The 18,711-nt window shown below is 57.2% G+C and overlaps 1 protein-coding gene and 1 long non-coding RNA gene across 6 annotated transcripts; one reads left to right on the forward strand and one right to left on the reverse strand.

Moving 5' to 3' along the window:
* Positions 1–331: 331 nt before the first annotated feature.
* CACNB3 (calcium voltage-gated channel auxiliary subunit beta 3) lies at positions 332–14,798 on the reverse strand. 5 transcript variants are annotated; one of them, XM_055295047.2, is made up of 13 exons: positions 14,725–14,798; positions 5,836–5,958; positions 5,500–5,622; positions 4,928–5,043; positions 4,559–4,623; positions 4,323–4,342; positions 4,048–4,128; positions 3,800–3,858; positions 3,523–3,632; positions 2,755–2,906; positions 2,419–2,514; positions 2,150–2,299; positions 332–1,687 (listed from the first exon to the last, which is right to left on the reverse strand). In XM_055295047.2, exons 1-13 carry the CDS (start codon positions 14,728–14,730, stop codon positions 1,373–1,375), a joined length of 1,416 nt encoding a protein of 471 aa, XP_055151022.1. In that variant the 5' UTR covers positions 14,731–14,798; the 3' UTR covers positions 332–1,372. The 5 variants fall into 5 exon arrangements, with proteins under 5 accessions (XP_055151022.1, XP_055151020.2, XP_055151021.1 ...); XM_055295045.2 differs by lacking the exon at positions 14,725–14,798 and adding an exon at positions 13,529–13,683; XM_055295046.2 differs by lacking the exon at positions 14,725–14,798 and adding an exon at positions 10,318–11,735.
* Positions 10,669–15,507, forward strand: LOC134731537 (uncharacterized). The gene is made up of 4 exons (XR_010113889.1): positions 10,669–10,738; positions 12,353–12,515; positions 14,605–14,821; positions 14,987–15,507. It is a non-coding gene; the product is annotated as an uncharacterized lncRNA (long non-coding RNA).
* Positions 15,508–18,711: the final 3,204 nt, after the last annotated feature.

The following is an 18,711-nucleotide window of genomic DNA, read 5'->3' on the forward strand; positions in this document are numbered from 1 at the left end:
CTCTTCTTACTCCACAGAAAGAGTTGGCCTAGTACATGGAGTTCAAGTTGTAGGGGCTTCTAGGGCCGTTTTGGCCTGGCGCAAGGATACTGTAAAGCCGTGACCAAGCATCTTCTTCCCCACGTCCCAGGACAAGCCCTTTCCATGCTGCTGGATGTCTCCCTCTTGACACCTGGGCATGAAGAGTGGGGATGCCTGGGAGTGGAGTGCCTCCCCAGCTCTGCCTTTGTCCCCTTCCTGCTGGACAGATCCTCTGAGAGAAGGGCGGCCCGAACACATCCTTCCCTCCACCAGACTTGGGCCGCATCACAGACAGAACAGAAGCCGGAGGGACTGTGCATGATGTTTATTAGTGACGACAGTGAGGTGAGGCAGGGGCTTGTGGAGCATGCTCTGTAGGTCACACACTAGAGCCATAAGGCAAGAGTAGCCGGGGAGACAGGTCCTCTGTGCCCTGTCTCTCCCCATCTAACCCTAACCTAACAAGCGGCAGCTATGAGTCAGGGAACAAAGTCTGGAGCCCGGTTCTCCTAGGATGTATGAGGGACAAGAACAGAAATGACAGGATGCAGGGCAAAAGAATGAGAAAGGCAAGGAGGCCCCCTTAAGTTCTCTGCTACACGCGCCCTCCTTCCCCACACCCCCATCCAGGTTGGCTCCCGTCTGCCAGTTGGCTTCACCATGCTCCTGGTCCCTGGTCCTGTCACATGTTAAGATGCTTCCTGGCAGGGTAAGGAGAGCCCTTTCCTCCAAGAGCTTCGGCTGTGAGCACTCTCTGGCCCGAGCGTGGCCAGCCTGCTGCTCCAGTCTTGGATGTGGCTGCCACACCCCAGCAGACGGATGGGTGTGCCACCCTGGGGGGGCTATGATTGTCTCATTTCTAATGTGTGGCAGTGAGGTGACTGGAGGCCCTCCAATGCCAAAGCAGTCCCTCGACTGTCAGGACTTGTGCCTGCTCAGGGACCCTGTTTCTTCCTCATGCCATGGTGCCCACACCCCACCCTTTAGTCACTTTAATGGGGCATCCCTTCCCTGAGTCTGGTGGGAAGGCCCCTGCTAAGGGGATCCTGGCCTGAGGGCACTGCCCAGTGGGGCAGCTTCCTGTGTGGGAGGAGAGGAAGGTGCCAGGGGTGCAGAACACACAGCTAGTACCTGGAATGGGAGCCTAGTAGGGGTCACTGCCCAGGAGGTGACGGGGCCCCGTTTCTCCCAGAACCTTGGGACCACAGGCAGCCCTGAAGCTGGGGCTGGGCAGGGGGTTTTGGGGGCTGAGCCTAGTGCCAGCCTAATGCCAGTCTAACGCCACCCTGCCTGGAGTGGGCCCCCCAGCCAGCTGCGCCTGTGCCTGCCAGGGTAGGGCAGCAGGAGGCTGTCAGTAGCTATCCTTGGGCCAAGGCCGGTTGCGCTGCCAGTTCCGGTCATTATGGTTGTGCTCCGAGTCCTGGGCTAGAAGCCGGTCTTGGGGGTCATGCCCGTTAGCACTAGGCAGCCCCGAGGTGTGTTGGCGGTGAGGCTGGTACAGGTCCTGGTAGGCATCTGCATAGTCCTCCTCCAGGTGGCGGGAGCTACGCTGTGAAGATCCTGTCCAGGCTTGGCGGGAGCTCTCGCTGGCCTCATCAGAGGGCATCAAGCTGTCCCGCTCCAGGGGGGAGTGCTCCTCGCCACGCTCCCCCAGCAGCTGCTGGTTCTGGGGGCCACACAACAGCTCTCAGTGAGGCAGTACAGACCTCACCTTGTCTTCTGGTGAGGTGCGAGATTCTTCCCCCCCTCAACTCTCAATTCCCCAGTACAGGAAATAGTGCAAGGAAGAAGCATGCTGGAGCATTTTTCCTCTTCTGAGAGAGAAAACTGGAGCTTCAACTCCCGCAAAATTCGGGCTCTGCCTTCAAGGCAGCCTGGGAGAAAGTTTGGAGATTGTGTTTCTCTTGACCCCTAGGAAACTAATCTCTGACATATCCATCTCATTGATTGATTCCCTCTCTCCTCAGGAAGTTCCTTTGCCCGTCTGTACTAGCTCTGTACAGCAGAGCTGAGAGTTCTACAATCCTTTGGCATGCTGAACTGGAGGCCAAGGACAGTCCTCTGGGCAGGGAGGGGCAGTGCCTTGGCTGGTTTAGCTTGAGCATCTCTGCCCACTGCAAATGGTTACCTGAAGTCCGGGGATGGCACTGGGAGGACCCAGAAGTCCGGGGCCAGGGGCTGGGTGGTGCGTGGCCCGCCAGTAAACCTCCAGGTACTCAGCCAGGTGCTCACAGGCATCCTCCAGCTGGTTCTCATCCAGAATCACATCAAATGACTCCTGGGGAGGGGGAGGAAGGCGCAACGTTGGTTTCCCCTCAGCAGCAGCCCCCCACCCATCTCTATCACTGCCGCAGCCCTGGGGGAGTGGGCACAGGAGCAGCTGACCCAGGCACTCACCGGTGGGCACTGAACCAGCTTATCGTATGCCATCATCTGTACGGTCAGGTGCTTCATCTGTGACTTCCCCCGGGAGCGAATGAGACGCTGGAGTACCTGAGCAGGGAGGGCAGAGCTAGGCCTGGAGTCTCTCAGGACTCTGGGCAGAGCTGAGCCCAGGCAGGGCGAGGCATTTCCTCCACTTGTGGCATCGGTAGCAGGCGAGGATGACTCAGAGTCGTGTTAAGGGCAGCAGGAAAAGGGAACTCAGGTGCCCCAGGCAGGGACCAAGTAGAGTCATGCCACATTCTAGTAGGACAGCCCTGTGGGCCTCCTCCATGAGTCCAGCTGACTTACCTTTGGTGAGGACACCTTGACAAAGACGATGATGGGGGCCAGCGAGGTCTTGGCCAGCTGTGCTGGGTGGTTGATGGTGTCGGCGTCCAACACTACTAGCTGCAGGGATTTGGCCAGCTCAAATATGCGCTCGATCTCACTCTGCACTTCCGCTATGGAGGGAGGCAGCAGCAGTGCTCACCAGGAGCTCTGCCCGCTGCTCACTCCAGCGGGCTTTGAGGGCTCCCGAATGGTGGACAGGAAGGAATTGGAGGAAAAGGGCATTCATCGAAGCCTGGACAGGCAGAGGAATGGGAATTGAGGAGGAGGGGTGTGTTCTTGCCAATCCTGGGGGCAGGTAGAGGAGTTGGGCAGAAAGACAAGGAGGTAAGGAAGAGAAAAGGGAAGAGGGGCCAGGCATGGTGGCTCATGCCTGTAATCCCAGCATTTTGAGAGGCCAAGGTGGGCCGATCACTTGAGTTCAGGAGTTCGAGACCACCCTGGCCAACATGGTGAAACCCCGTGTCTACTAAAAATGCAAAAATTAGCCAGGCGTGGTGATGGGCGCCTGTAGTCCCAGCTACTCAGGAGGCTGAGATGGGAAGATCATTTGAACCCAGGAGGTGGAGGTTGCAGTGAGCCGAGATCTCACCACTGCACTCCAGCCTGGGCGACAGAGCGAGACTCCATCTCAAAAAAAAAAAAAAAAAAATTTAAAAAGAAAAGGGAGGAGGAAGGTTCTCACTGGCGCTTGAGTGGGCACAGAAGCAGGTGGTGGGGACTTCTCACCGATGCTGGAGCGGGCAGAGGAGCGCTCAATGATGGTCCTCTTGCCAGGATTGTTGAGCACAGATCGCTTTGCCAGGGAGAGGTCGGCTGTGACTCGGGTGATGGAGATCCTGGGGTGGCAGTGGAGAATCACAGCTTGCTTCTAAACCTGTGCCTCAGCCTCTCCTTACTCAGCTCCCACTAACTCTTCCCTTAGAGAAGACTAGCTACAGGCATCTGGAAGTAGGCCATGAGCTTCTCCTTGGTTCTCAGGCCACCTCAGGCCAGGGCAGCTTACCTGCCATCAAATCTGTGTTTCAGAAAGTCGAAGAGAGCCTTCTGCATCATGTCTGTGACCTGGCGGAGGGCATGGCACTGATGAAGGGCCCTTTTGGAGAGAAGCAGCCTCCCCAGTGCATGCCCCAGAGTCGATGCCCTCCACATACACACCCTGGAGGGAGGAGACACAACCTTCCACTTTCCCTAGGGACTTCCTGTGGCAGGCTTGGTAGAGGTGACTCTTTGGGGTCAAGGACCTCCTCTCACCTCATAACCTTTCAGAGAGGGTCCCACCAGCACCACAGGCCGCATGGAGGGCACCACGTCGTATGGGGGAACATGTTCCGCCTGCAGAATGGACATGAGGTCAGTAGAAACCATGGCCCTGGTGCCTGTCTCACGCCTGGTTGGCGTCAGGGCAGATCCAGAGGTTCTGGGCTCCCTCCCCTCTCTGTTCTGCCCTCCAACAATGACTGCCTAGAACACTGTCCCCAGAGCCATAAGCCATGATCCCCCCAGCCCAGGTCCCTTCCTTGACTCACCTGCTTTTGCTTCTGCTTGGCTTTTTGGAAAAGGAAATACAAGATTAAAGTTGGTGAAGGGGGAAAGGTCCCTGGGGGCACAGTATCCCCATCCCCAGGGGAGATATTGGCTTCTCCCCACCCCTTCTGATCCCTCCACAAACCCCTTCCCACACAGTTCACTTGGGCAGGATCCCCCCTTTCCCTGTGTCTTAGCTACCCACCTACCCAAAATGGGTGGGTTGGGGGGAGGCTACCTAGAGATGGCGGAGGGGAGCGTCGGTTGCCAATGTCACTCAGGCTGGAAGGGTTCCCAGATCTCCTGAGAAGAAAGGGAGGCGAGAGAGAGGGAGAGAAGAATGTGTCTCTGTGTATGTATGTTCTATGCATTATTTAATAATTGTACACAATTCCATATGCTTTATCTAGTGAGACAGGTGTACATGCAATATGTGTGCATTCGTGTGTGTGTCTGTAGATTTGTTTAGTGTGAGTGTGTAGAGCTGGGCATATATGTATGTGTATTTCAGGGGGATATGCATGTGTGTGGCATGCATGGTGACGTGTCCTGTGGGTACAGTGCAAGTGTTTGGGGTGTGTTTACTGACTCACAGCCCAACTCTCACCTGGCCTTCTGCTCCTGTTTGAGCCGGATGCTCTCCAGGCGCTGGGGGCTGGGGATGAAGGCGATGTCCCCGCCCTCTTTCACTAGCCGCCCGATCCACCAGTCATTGCTGTACTTCTGGGGGTAGGTGGAGCAGGAAGGGGTGGTGAGAGGAGCGCCCCGCCCCAGTCCTGGCTCTTCAATGTGAAGCAGCCAGCGAGGCAGTCGCTGAGCTGGTCTGAGGAATGCAATGCAAGGGGCGGTGGGCAGAAGGGGCCAGGGGAAAGGTCAGCCAAGTTCGGGCCACCCAGGATTTCTGAGTGAGGCACTGCAGCTGTCACAGGGGACCTTGGAGGCAGCTAATCTAACTGCTCACTTGACGGACATGGAGACTGATGCCCAAGCCCGGTCTCAGAAGGATGGAGACCCTGGGGATGAGATCTTAGATATAAGGGGTGGACAGGTGTGTGTTAAGGAGAAGAGCTGATTAGCTTGGGGAATTAGACTGACGATTGAAGTCAGAAGCATCGGGATCTGGAGCAAGAGCAAGAAAATGAAGTGTTAGAGGCTTCTGGAAGTAGGGGGGTCAATCACCTCTTTAATGTGCAGAAAATCTTTGGCCTCAAAGTTGACTCCTGAGCCCTGGACTGGGCACTCCTCATCCAGTACGCCACAGTAGCTGACATTGGTCCTCACCGCAAATGCCACAGGTTTGTGCTGGAGAATTTGGCCATTAGTGCAAGTGAGAGAAGCCTCAAAGCACCCTTCCAGCTTCAGTGCCCCAACAGCAGAAGGCCGTGGCCTCTGCCCATCACACACACCCTCTCACACTCAAGGACATCCTGCCCAAGGACCCCCTGGGACTTAGGACCGAGTGCAGGTTTCCACCTAGCTTGGCCTCCTGTCTTGCCCCATGCCCAGAAAGTATACCTTGGCCCTTTCAAGCTGCTGCTGAGCCTGGCTCTCTACTTCACGCCGGGCACTCTCCCGGTCCTCCTCCAGGGAGACGTCTGAGTCCAGAGATGGGCGGCTGGTGTAGGAGTCGGCTGAACCCTGGGTTGGGAAAGAGGCTGTGACTCCCAGGCTCTGGCATGAAGGATGCTATGGAGGCACCCTCCTCACCTTACAGTGTTGCCTCTATTGCCCCCAGTTTCTCCATCTCCAAGGGGGTGGCTGGGTCCCTATGGCCCCTCCTATCCCCTGAGAAGGGCCCCAGTGCCTCTGAGGCTACAGGAAATCTGGCCCAATCCATAGGTGCAGAGATCTGGGCCCCTCCTCCCCCAAGCCTATTAATACTGCAGCTTGAATAGAGCATTCACTTCTCTCTTTCCTCCGTTTTCTCCCCTCTAACATGTCCTCTGAGCCGAGGGAAGGGAGGTGTGCCGAAGATGATGTATTAGAGATGATTCTGGATCCAGGAGACCCAGCCCTCTTGTTCACAGCAGCCTGCAAAGCAGCCTGGACATCATCCCTTTAAGATGCCTGGCAGGAGTCCAGCCAGCCACAACAGTCAAGAGACGCTGGTTGGCACAGCACCAGTCCTGAGTGTGGGGATCCAGCCATCTGCCCCCTAAGATCCCACTTTCCCTACTCCAACAAGGCTCTGAAAGCTCCCAAATGGTGAGCCCTTACCCTTCCAGGGTGAAGAGGAGGACACAAAGCTGCCAGCTCCTAGAAGTTACCTCCCCTTTGCTCTCCCCACCCCCTACTTTTCTTCCTCCCACACCTGCTGGGGCAACTGGCCAGGTGTGGGCAGCAAACAAGACACAGACCAAGAAGAACACAAAGCTGTCTCCCTGGGTGCAGGTGAGGCTGGGCCACGCCTACCACTTGGCCTACATCTCCCCACTCCTTTCCCAGGCCCAGGGGATATCAGCCCTAGAAGAAGGCTATACTAGTGCCAGGCAACCCAGCTACGGAGCAGGACCCCGGGGATGTGGGGAGGGGGTAACATGAGCAAGGAGAGTCTCTGAGTCCTGCCCATAGGAAAGGTCTTGGGCAGTGAAGGTACATTTGACGGTCACAGAGCTCAGCTTCAAGGCCATGAGGGAGAGGCACAAATGAGTAAGGGATGCTGGACTTCGAGACAAGAGCCCAGAAGTTAGGATGTCTCTGGGTTTCCTCCTCTGTCTAGGGAAAGGGAGTCTTTCGTCTCCTGCCTCAGTTTTCCCTCTCTGTGGGGAGAAGCGTCAAGTGATACTTCCCACAATTCTGAGACGCCAGTGGCAGAGAGAAGGGATAAGCCTAGATAAGGGGTTCATGCAGGAGTGTGTGTGTGTATAGCGGAAGGGGCTTTAGAATGTCCTCGGGTGGAGGAACATTCTCTCAAGCTCACTGGGCATGACCACCTACAGAAGGCAGCAGAGGCCAGACTCTCAGAGGAGAAGGCAAAATCACATACCTACTGTCTACCATGCCCTCTACCCCCACCCTGCCTTGGGCAAGAGGGCTGTTCAGCTAGGGGTCAGCCCAGACTCTCCAGCCTTAGGCTAAAGACAGTGTCTATAGTAGACCAAAGGCCTGAAGATAGCACAAGGGGGAAAGATCTTTCATTTTACAGAAGAGTAGTCCGCCGGCTGTTCCTCATCTCTCCTGAGAACAAAATGAGGCTGGATGGCAGCAGGATAAGTGGGGGTTGAACCCCAGAAATAATCTTTGCACAGGGTGAGGGACCTCCTTCCCAGGGGTCTTAGGACACAAGAGAAACCTCTGTGGGATGTTGGTGTCTGAAGCGACCAGACAGGGGCCAACAGGCTGGGAGGCAGGAGGCAAGGCAGATGACCACTCGCTTTGGTACAGATACATCGGGTACCTCCAGAGGCCCAGCACCGTGCTAAAAGAGGAGTCTGACCTTTTCTGCCTGTGCTCCAGGCTCTCAGCCCAATTTAGTAATCTTTATTTTTATTATTTTATTTATTTACTTAGAGACAGGTCTTGCTCTGTCGCCCAGGCTGGAGTGTAGTGGCACAATCGTGGCTCACTGCAGCCTCGAACTCCTGGGCTCAAGCGATCCTCCTGTCTCCTGAGTAGCTAGGACTACAGGCATGCGCTACCACGCCTACTAGTTTTTTGTAGCGACAGGATCTTGCTATGTTGCCTAGGCTGGTCTCAAACTCCTGGGCTTAAGCCATCTTCCTACCTTAGCCTCCCAAAGCGTTGGGATTATAGGCATGAGTCTCTACACCTGGTTTAATTTAATAATTTTTTTTTATTTTTTTTTGAGACGGAGTCTCACTGTGATGCCCAGGCTGGAATGTAATGGCGCGATGTCGGCTCACTGCAACCTCTGCCTCCCGGGTTTAAGCAATTTTACTGCCCCAGCCTCCTGAGTAGTTGGGACTACAGGCATGCGCCACCATGCCAGGCTAATTTTTGTATTTTTAGTACACACAGGGTTTCACCATATTGGCCAGGCTGGTCTCCAACTCCTGACCTCAAGTGATCCGCCTCGGCCACCCAAAGTGCTGGCATTACAGGTGTGAGCCACCACTGGCGGCCTAATATAGTAATCATAATGCCTGGGGCATCTGGGTTACCTGCCCTCTCACCCTGGGATGGGAATCACAGGATCTCTCCCTAAATGTTTAATGAGTTGTGCTCAGAATGGAACCCCCTCTCCATTACTCCCAAGTCCCCCAGGCTCACTCATCTCTAGTGCTCCGGTATTACTTGGGGAGGCCAGGGCTGCCCTGCCAAGCATGATCTAGGGTCTTACCTTTCCTGTACCTTGCTACGCCAAAATAGCCAGTGTCTCAGTACTTTGGAGCTGCCAGGAGTTGGCACAGTGCCCTGGTGGTGCCCCCCTTGCCTAGTGAGTGTGTGGGCAGGCTGCAGCTCCTCTCTTGCCTGGCACGGGGGAAGGAGAGGAGGGAGATGAGCCGTTGGATTTATTTAGAGCCTGATCTCCCTCCTACTGCTTCAGAGGGGGCCTCAGGGAGAGCAAGGAGCCAGGCAAGAGCAAGGGAAGTGGGGGAGGGTGATCAGGAACCAGAGAGAGATGGGAGGGAGCAATGGCTCAGTAGGCTGCCCTCCAACACCATCCACATGTCAGTCTGTTCCTTGCAATAGCCCTTGCCTTCTCACCAGGGATGGGAAGAACCTCCTAGGGCTGTCCAGCCCCACGGAGAGGTTTGTTCTCAAGCTCACCTTGGCACCCTGGGCTATACCAGCTGTCCCTTCAACTGTCAGAAAGAGGTGTCCACCAGAGCCTTGAAAATGATCTGCTCTAGCGGCAATGTAATTAGCCCCAGAGGCCCCACGGAGAACTGGGCCCAGAAGGAGCCCAGTCCCAGAAAAGGACAGTTGCCTATTCTGAACGTCAGCATTCATCTATCCTGGGCCTGGCAGCAAGTGATGGGAGAAGACTTGAACATGAACTCCTCTTTCCGACCCAGGGGTGCTCCAACCTATCGGGGCCCCTTCCAAGCCACCTAGTGGTCCACTCCTAAGGAGGCCTTCTTACAGGACATTTGAGGGAAAGTTGGCAGCTCCAAGGGGCTGAGAAGCTGCTCTGCATTCTTGCCCCATCTTTCCAGGCACTCTCCCTGCTGTCTGAGCTCCGGGAATCACTGCTTAATGAGCTGATTTGTCTCAGTGGGTCAGGAGATAAAAGCAAAGAGGAGAATTAAATATTTATCGGTTGCCTGTTTCTCTGAGCAAAGCGCTTCCTCTCCATCCCCAGGCCCTCAGCTCCTCTGGCTTCACCTCCAGGCCCTCCATGCTGGGCAAGAGCTCAGGATGCCCGCTGCTCAGAGGAAGCCTCAGCAGGGGGCTGTGGAATAGATGGGGCTCAGTCACCTGGCCTACCCATGTGCTGGGCGCCCAGGTTTCAGCCTGGGAGAGAAACTGGGCTAGAGAAAGGGTGAGGAGACGAGGCAATGCGCAGAGATGGAGGGGGTGGAAGGGAATAATGGAGCTCCTCAAGTTTTAGGCTCCCTCTGTCTGAAGAGGCTGGTCCCTGGCTCCCTGATGTCCTCTCAGCTCCGCACAAGAGGTCTGGAATGTCTGCCTCCCCAACCACCTCGGCGGCTCTCCTAGCTGTTGTGTTCAGACCCCAGAAGTCCAGAATTTGGAACTCCAGACATGGCGTGTTCCCTCTCCAGCGCCTCTGTGCCCTCGGCCTCCAGCCCTGCCTTCTCCCACCCCTCTTTCCTGGGCCGTGGAGCCACCTGCTTGAGCCCTTCCTCCTATACTGCCCCCTCTCTGCACACACCCGATGCCCCAGGGTCTGAGTCTGGGTCGCTGGGGAGCGCTTGGCATGAAAATCCATCTCCCCACGTTCTTAGAGCGCCCCCCTACAAACCTTGCCCTGCCACTGAGGCGTTTTTCAAAGTCCTGAACCGGGGAAAGGGTTGAAGGGAGTGGAGGTGTCACCCCAACTTCCCCGCCCCCACCCTCACCGTGGGCACTCACCGCCTCCGAGTCCTCAAACCCGGGCACGTAGGAGTCGTCATACATGGGGGAGTCCGGGTGGGGGGAGCGAGCGGCGCCGGGGGCGGGAGCGGCCCGGAGGCAGGGGCAAGGACTGCGGGCCGCGCCCGGGAGATGCCACCGAGCCCCGCAGCCCTGCGGGCGGCGGCGGGGAGCGAGAGAGCGCGAAGGAGGGAGCGAGCCGCGAAGACCAGCTGCTCGGAGCTCAAATCACCGCTCCCCCCACCCCACCCCCCCAAACCCAGCCGGTCCCACCCCGAGCGCGGCTGAGGAATCTGGCGCCGGCTCCTACAACAATAGTGCCCGCCCACCTGACCCCCTCCCCGGGAGAAGGCGGGGGCGGCGGCCACCGGGGAACCCGGGCCAGGCCGGGAGAGGGGAACGGACCCGTGCTGGGTGGAAGGTGGGTCCCCGAGCACCTACGGGGCCGTGGCGGCGGGGAGGAAGGGGAGGAGAGGCTGCGGGCAGGGCGGATCCAGGCAGGGAGGAGGCGGGGCGAGGAGAGATGCGGAGACAGAGACGCTCCGCAACCCAGGAACTACTCCGCCGGGAAACAAAGGGCTGCGGCGGGGGAGGGAGGGGGCGCTGAGACCGCTAGGGAGACGCGACCCGGGCGGAGACTGGAGAGGCCGCAGGTGTCGAGGAAACCGGAGAGAGAGAGGCAGAGGGAGGACGGGGAGGACAAGAAAATAGGGAGACCCTGGGAGACAGAAGAGGCGCGGGAACAAGCGCAGACGGGGGAGGGGTCGCAGGCGACAGCAGTGCGGGTCTGGGCCCGTGCGTCCCGGAGGCTCCGAAAGCAAACCCCGCAGTGGTCCCGGGAAGGAATGGGCTTGGTGCCCCCAGGCTAATGACAGGACGGCAGCTCCTGCCCCAACAGGTTGCCCGGCCCCCTCAGTACGGGGACGCTGCGGCAAAGGCGGTGTTGCCCAACCCTTGAGAAGGGGGGAACTTTCCGTGAGCTGGGTAGGCCTCCCCACACCTGTTGCACGGATAGATTTTGTCCTAGTCCTGCCAGGATGGGGGTTCCCTTCCCCACTTCCCTGCCAAGGATTGTGCCAGACAGTGCCAAGGCATCCGTGGGAACTGGGGCAGAAAGGGGCTGTTTTAGGTGAGCCTCAAGGGAGGGGGAAAGAAGCCAGAGGGTGGAGGTAGGGGGATAGTTGTGGGTGGGATCCTGGCTACACGGGTTGGGAGAGGAAAGGGTCAGTCTCCTCGGAGTCGCTAGAGTAAGGCCAGATTCTCCGCTTAGCAGAAGGGCTTGTACCACTCTGCACCACTCAGTCTCCTTCACAGGAGCATTGAGATTTGAGGTAAGAGAGCCGCAGCCCTTATCTTGAGGAAACTTTCCCCAAAGATCCACCCATTTGAGCTCTCTCCTATTTTCATCTCCGGAGCAAAATTCCTTCTTTGATTTTTGACTGCCTACCTTTGTGCCCCACGAGGAGGATGTGGGTAGACAGGGGTTACACCTGGAGGCCTTCTGGTGCCCATGCTCTTGGCCCTGAGCTCAGTCCTTTTCTTTTCCCAATTTCTCACACCCAGGAGTTCAGCAATCTGCTCATCCCTCCTAGGCTTGAGGAGAATCAGAAATCCAAAACTCTGACATGGCTTAATAAGATCTATGGTAGAAGGCACTGTGCATGGGAGAGAGAAAGCCCACCCAAACCAAGTGGCTTCCCACCTGGGTCACTTATCGGTGTTATCTTGGCAAGACAAAGAAGAGGCTTCATCTTCAGAGTGACATCTTTAGTCTGTCTACTGTGGGTGGCCCAGAGCAGCCCTGCCAAGCACCTTCCTCATGCTAGGTTTGACAAACAACTTTGTTGCAGCCCCTGTGGCTGAAGGGACCATCTCCTCTCCTGAGTCCAGCACCAACTGGGGTTTGGGCATATACTGGATTCTTCTGTATTGGAAGTTCCCAGACACTGCCCACTTTTGTGCCCTCACCCAGTTACGCAGTATTCCTTGTATCCCCCTCTTTCATCCTTTCTCTTCAATTCCTTCTGTCTTTCAGGGGCCTGGAGAGGTGTCAAAGAGTAAGACCCTCGAGGTGCTCTTCTCCTGGGAGATGGCTCTAATGAAGAAAGCAGTGGCGGAGGCAGCTGTTTCTCTTCCCATCCACTCTCCTGGCCTCTCCTTTTGGGACTCTCCACCCACAGAAGGTCCTGGGGCTGTAGGTAACAGCGGATCTGCCATCGGCAGCACTCATTCCTCACACTCCTTGTAATCTCCTGTGACAAGGTTGTCTAAGTCTGCCCCTGAGGCATGTGTTGCCATGGGTTCAAGTTCCTCATACCTGGGCACATCCCCTGGGTCCTGCAGAAGCTTCAGAGCTTCCTTCCTTCTTCTCATATCTCTGGGTTGCTACCCAATGCCCCTTTCATTTCTCGTCTCACCCACACCTGCCTACTCCAGTTCTAATGCCAACTTGGTGACTTCTTGTCCTGTGACAGGACATGGCTTGTCAGTATCCATGTAGCCCTAACCTCTTTTCTTTTTCATGGCTGGGCATAAAGGGAGAGAGCTGAGGGCAATAAAGGATCAGGGGAGAGGCTCCTCCTGCTGATTCTTTCTAGGAGAGAGTTGTTAGACTGGCAGCTGGCAGGTACCCAAGTCATAGAAGCAAGACATAAGAGGAAAAGCCTGAATAATCAGGTTTGGGAGCTAGAATATATTGAAACCTTCTTGGGAGGTTTCAGAATATATTCTAGCTTCTCCTCTAAGTGTACCAGGAAGCTGGGCAGATCCCAGTCCCTGGGCACTGAATGGGGAAACTGAGGCAGAAGCTCAGCCTTCTGGGAAGACTTAGACTCCTCCCCAGCAGTTTTTAAGATCTGAACCAGGTGGAGGCCCCTACCATTCTGGCTGCTAGGCTGCCAGGGAACTCAGGGACAGGCGCTAGGGGATCTTGGCAGAGCCCTTCTTGTAATCTAGCCCCTTTTTTCTGGCTCCCCAGTCAGTCCTCTCCTCCCATCCAATCCCAGTACTAGGAAGCTGCCAGCTCTGGCTGCTCCCTCCTCTCTAACCCGGTGCCTCTTCCACCCCTGGCCTCACTTCCTCCGGTTTCCCTCCCTCCCCATCGGTGCAGTCTCCCCCAAACGCGTGCCCCCTTCCTAGCTTGGAGCGGAGCTCTCCTCCCACCCAGTGGGGAACCCCCCTCCCACGACCCCACACCCCCCGCCACGGTTACCTCGTTCAGCAGGAAGGTTGCACTGGAGTCAGAAAAAGACATAGACCAGGCTAGCGGCCTCTCCCCCTCCCCCGGGCCAGGGGCTCCGAGGCGGGAGCAGAACCCGGCCGCTGCTCTGCTCGCTGCTCCCGCCTGCACGTCTGGCCTCGCCCCACGCCTGCCCGGCTCTGCCGCCTGCTCCCTTCCCTCTCTCCTGGTTCCCTCCCTCTTTCTCCTCCCTCCTCCCTCCCTCCCTCTCCCTTCCTTTTTCGCCGCCTCTGTCAGTCTCTGGCTCTCCCTGCCTTTCAGCCCAGCCTCTCTCCACATCTGTCTCTCCTGTCTAAGGTCCCCGTTCTGTTTTTCCGTGTGCCTGCCACTGTCCTTCCATCCCCACGTCGCACCCGCGCTCCTCGGCTTCCCCTGCCCCTCTGCTTCTTCCCTAAAGTCCTCCCGAGAAAGAGTAGGGACTCTGGAGCTTCCGCCGCCGCAGGCAGAAGGGCAGGAACGCTCCAGGGCTGCCCCAGCTCCTGAGCTCTTGGCGGAAGCTTCTGCGAGCTCTTGGCGGAAGCTTCTGCTCCCTCTCGGCCCTCCTCCGTGCGCCGAGCACCCATCCTCCGGCGGCGGCTGCGACCCCGATCTCGGCGGGGGAAAGGACCGAAAAGCAAGAGTGCTGGTGCTCGGCTCGCCCGCCCAAGCGTCAAGGCGCCCATCCACCCCTCCCCGGCTCGGCCCTGTGTCTCCAGCGGGATCGGCATCCCTGTGGAGAGAGCCCAGCCGGGATCGCCCCGCGCCCGCGGAGTCTCTGCCGTCTCCCCTCTCTCCTGGGTTCTGGTGCCGCGGGTCTCCGCTCCGCGAAGGGGAAGGGCGAGGCGAAGCGACGCGGCCCCTTCTCGACCGGCTGCAGCGCCCCCTGGGCTCGCTGGCCCGGCGGCTACACGCGCCCTCCAGGTGACGGCATCGCTTGGTGTCCGGTCCCGGGGCCGCGGGGTCCGGCCCTGCCAGCAGGCGGCGCTGCCCGGGCCAGAGCAAGGGGACGCACCGCGGATCCAGACACCGCCCAAGCCCAGGACGAACCCCTCTCCCCCTCCTTCCTCCAGGAATTGCAGTCCCAGCTCGAGACCCCCAGTAGGAGACCCCAGGCTGCGCTCTACTTATTCCCACCCCGTGGGGCTCCTTCGAGACACCCGCGCCCTTCCGGGACCTTAGCCCGTCCCTACCTCCATCCTGGTCTCGAGGGGCGCCCCAGCTAAGCCGGGCAGCGTCCTGGCCGGGACTAGGCAGCAGGGAGCACAGAGTCGCGGGACCGCTCCTCGGGTCAGTACCCCTCCCGCCCCTTTCTGCGGGTGCGTCAAACAGGACAAGCCCAAGTTCTGGCGGGGGAAGGGGGAGCGGGGGGTGTAGTCCCAGTCGGCTGTCTCTCTGGACCCTTCTGAGCGGACAGACCGCTCATTGGTCCCTTCACACCCCCAACGCCCCCAGGCTGGACCGTTCTCCAGACCAAAGACGGCGCCTGGGGCGGGGAGAGACGGATTCCCTTCATGGAGACAGACACACGCTGACTCCGATTGACCCAGGTCCCCAACTTCCCCTCAGCATTAACTAGAACGCTCTCCCCTTTCCAGTGGAGGGCGTCCCCACCCTTCTTCCCGGCCCTTCTTTTAACCCACTTCCCCTGGGAGTTTCCGGGATCCCTCCCCTCAATCCTCCCATCCCTGGGATCTCGGGAGACTGTTCCTCCCTCTCTGCTCAGCTGACCCTCCACTTGCCCCCATTTCTGAGGGAGGTAAGTTGGGGGAGAGTAAATTCTCTCTCCACTCCCGGCCCCTCCCGAGGCTGGATTTAACCTGGAAAGTGCTTTGAGAAGGCACCTCCTCCCCCACTCCCTCTGTAGTCTAGTCTAGTGGATCACCGAGCCCCTACCACCCACCCACCCCCAAGTCGCTCAGCTTCGACCATTCAGAGGAAAGAGGTTATGTTATGTGTGTGTGTTAAAAATGTGTGTGGAGGTTTTTATGGTTTTGTTTTGTTTTTTGACTCAAGTAGAGGGAGCAAACGCTTTGCCTTTCATTTGGCAAGAAGACCTGGAGGGAGAGAGGGCCCTCCCCACCTACACTCCCCTGCTGACCACAGCTAATGGACTAGCTCCGCTGGGCCCTGCGGCAGCTTAAGTTTCCATAGGAGAAGGGAGGTGGGGGGAGAAGGGAGGTGGGGGGAGAAGGGAGGTGGGGGGAGAAGGGAGGTGGGGGGAGAAGGGAGGTGGGGGGAGAAGGGAGGTGGGGGGAGAAGGGAGGTGGGGGGAGAAGGGAGGTGGGGGGAGAAGGGAGGTGGGGGGAGAAGGGAGGTGGGGGGAGAAGGGATGTTGGCCCAGGCAAGCGGTTGTCCCTGGCTTCCCGCACCTTCTCTCCCCTCCCTCCACATTCTCTGCCTGAACCTATAGCATAGAAACCATCCCTCCACCTTCCACTTTATATTTATTTATTTATATTTATTTATTTATTTTTGAGGCGGAATCTCACTCTGTCCCCTAGGCCGGAGTGCAGTGGCGATCTCGGCCCACAGCAACCTCCGCCTCCGGGGTTCAAGCGATTCTCCTCCCGAGTAGCTGGGGCTACAGGCGCGCCACCACGCCAGGCTAATTTTTGTATTTTTAGTAAAGACGAGGTTTCACCATGTTGGCCAGGCTGGTCTCCAACTGCTGACCTCAAGTGATCTGCCCGCCTCGGCCTCCCAGAGTGCTGGGATTACAGGCGTGAGCCACCGTGCCTGGCCCACCTTCCACTTTGAATAGAAATATCAATTACTTCTCCCTGAGGTTGGCGCCGAGGCTCACGCCTATAATCCCAGCACGTTGGCAGGCCGAGGCGGGCAGATCACTTGAGGCTAGGAGTTCAAGACCAGCCTGGCCAACATGGTGAAATCCCGTCTCTACAAACAATATAAAAAGTAGCCGGGCATGGCGGTGCACACCTGTGGTCCCAGCTACTTAGGAGGCTGAGGCAGAGAATTGCTTGAACTCAGGAGGCAGGCCGAGATCGCCCTACTGCGCTCCAGACTCTGGGGGACAGAAACTCTGTCTCAAAAAAAAAAAAAAAAAAAAAATTCCTCCTCCATGAGCCTATCACAGGAAATCTGAGGTGCACAGGGGCAGTGCCCCACCCCTTGTTTTTCTCATTTCCACCCCAGCTGCTGGACCACAGGCCCCTTCTCCATCTTGCTCCGCAGAGAAGGTAGGAACTTCAGAGCTACAGCCAGCAGCCCAGCCTCCAGGTCCCCAGAACTGCCCTCTCCCAGGCCCTTCTTTGTGACGTGACTGGCAGGATTATCCTTCTCCAGGGCCTGCCCAAGGCACATATCCTCTTCCTCCCCACTCAAGCTCCCTCAGGGCCCTCATCTCTGGCTCAAACCTCACAGTATCTGGGCAGGGCACCCTGCTGAGAGGGGCCTGTACCCTGGATCCATTCCTGGAAGCTATGCCCTCTAACTTGGCCCATATAGGCCCTAAGCTCTAGCAAACAGGCCCCCAGGGCTTCCCAGGCAGCCTTCATACCTTCTTCCTGCTCACTTTGTCCTCAGACCCCCAGATTGTCAGGACTTGGGATATCTGGCAGGGCCCCTACAAGCCACTCTGGCTAGTCTGTACAGACACAGCTCTGAAGCAGGAGGTAACTGATCTAGAGCTGGATTTCAGTCTCTGTTTGCCTCCTCAGCAAGGCATAATCTGCACGACTGTGCTTAGTGGCCTTGATATTTGAAAGTCTGTATACTACAAAGATAGAGATCACCATGTCCATCCCTTTTTATCTTTTCTATCTAGACCAGAAAAAGGTACCTATCCCTTCTCTTCTGAGAAAATCCTGTGGAAGTAGCTTCCACAGGGAATCCCCATTGCCAGTTCCAGATATTACTCTGGGGGAAGTTCCTCCAACATCAAACCTCAATCCCTCCTGCTGCAGTGCCTCCTTTTTCTGGGCTCTGCCTCTGGACTCAGGGTGTTATTTGATGCTTCGAGGCACTTTCAGATTCCATCCTCTGATGCAGCATTTGCTATAAATATGTCTGAAGGGTTTCTTGCTGACAATGCCCAGCAAGATTGCACCCTCCTTCCCAAATCAGGCCTCTGGAGGGACTGGGGAGTCAGCTGTGGGTTCAAGACCTAGCTCTTCCTCACTCTGGGACAGATAGTATGACTGCTGTGTGCATTTGGAGGTTCCTCCTGGTACCGGGGAAGGAGGGGAAGGTGAGAGGGCTGAAGTGATTGGCTTCATGCTCTTGCTGCCCAGAATCCGGCTCAGCCCAGCACATAGTAGGTGCTTGATAATATGTTTCTTTTAGTCTTAGATCCCAGTTTCCCCTCTGGGTCTGCTGATGCACGTGATAGGTGATTCCAGTCTCACAGAATGGATTGCAGTGAGCAATGAGCCTGGAACATGAGTGGAACTCTAGGGCTGCCCCACATGGAGGAAGGGGTATTGATGGCAGGATCTCTAGGGTGGCCAGGGGAATGTGGGCGCTGGCCTAGAATTTACCACCTTCTCTCCTCACTAGAAGCAAGGAACTGCTCTCGCTAAATTCCTAAAGCTTTAGGACTCTGAATCACAGCACAGCCCAAGGGGTCAGTTCAAGTCCTTCCTCCACCCCCACACATTTACAAGCTTTGTAAACATCAGAGGTTAGTCAGGGAAGCTGGGCTGAAAAGAGATGGAGGTGGGGATTAGGATCCTTGGAAGAGGTTCTGCGATGTTTGACTCAGATTACAGGCACATGTGGTGGGAGTTCTTTGGGGAAAGAGTTCCCCAAGTGGGGGCAGCTGAAACATGCCAGCTGGAGCAGAGAGGACTTGGGCCTTTAGGAGGGTGGGGCTGCTGACAAGAGGCTGAGGGTGGCCTTGAGGAGGTCAGAGCCATGAGGGAAGAGGCTGACCCTGGCATGTACAGCTGGAGGGAGTGGGAGTGAGGCAATGTGTTTGGATTCTTCCTCTCTGCCCCTCTAGCTCTTGGCAGTTTGCGTGTTCCTTTGTCTCACGGGATCCCTGCTCTGAGCCCACATCAGAGACCCTCTCTAACAAAGAGGTTCCAGTGTCTGGCCTGCAGGCTGGGTACCTTTCTACTAGCTCCCACTAGCCTCTGCCCCACGCTTGACTCCCACCCTTCTCAGTTTAAGGATCTGAGCTGTGGTAGCCATCTCTAGCTCAGGGTGAGGGCATG

Source organism: Symphalangus syndactylus, chromosome 10, assembly GCF_028878055.3.
Source record: "Symphalangus syndactylus isolate Jambi chromosome 10, NHGRI_mSymSyn1-v2.1_pri, whole genome shotgun sequence".
In the NCBI taxonomy this organism is placed as follows: Eukaryota; Metazoa; Chordata; class Mammalia; order Primates; family Hylobatidae; genus Symphalangus; species Symphalangus syndactylus.

Coding starts and splice junctions, on each gene's coding strand:
- CACNB3 (XM_063610592.1), bottom strand. CDS start 9,421: ATGCAGAGCAGCTTCTCAGCCCCTTGGAGCTGCCAACTTTCCCTCAAA. Junction 4,129..4,322: donor CCAAGCAGAAGCAAAAGCAG/GTGAGTCAAGGA, acceptor TCCATTCTGCAG/GCGGAACATGTTCCCCCATA. Junction 1,688..2,149: donor GTGCCATCCCCGGACTTCAG/GTAACCATTTGC, acceptor TGTGGCCCCCAG/AACCAGCAGCTGCTGGGGGA.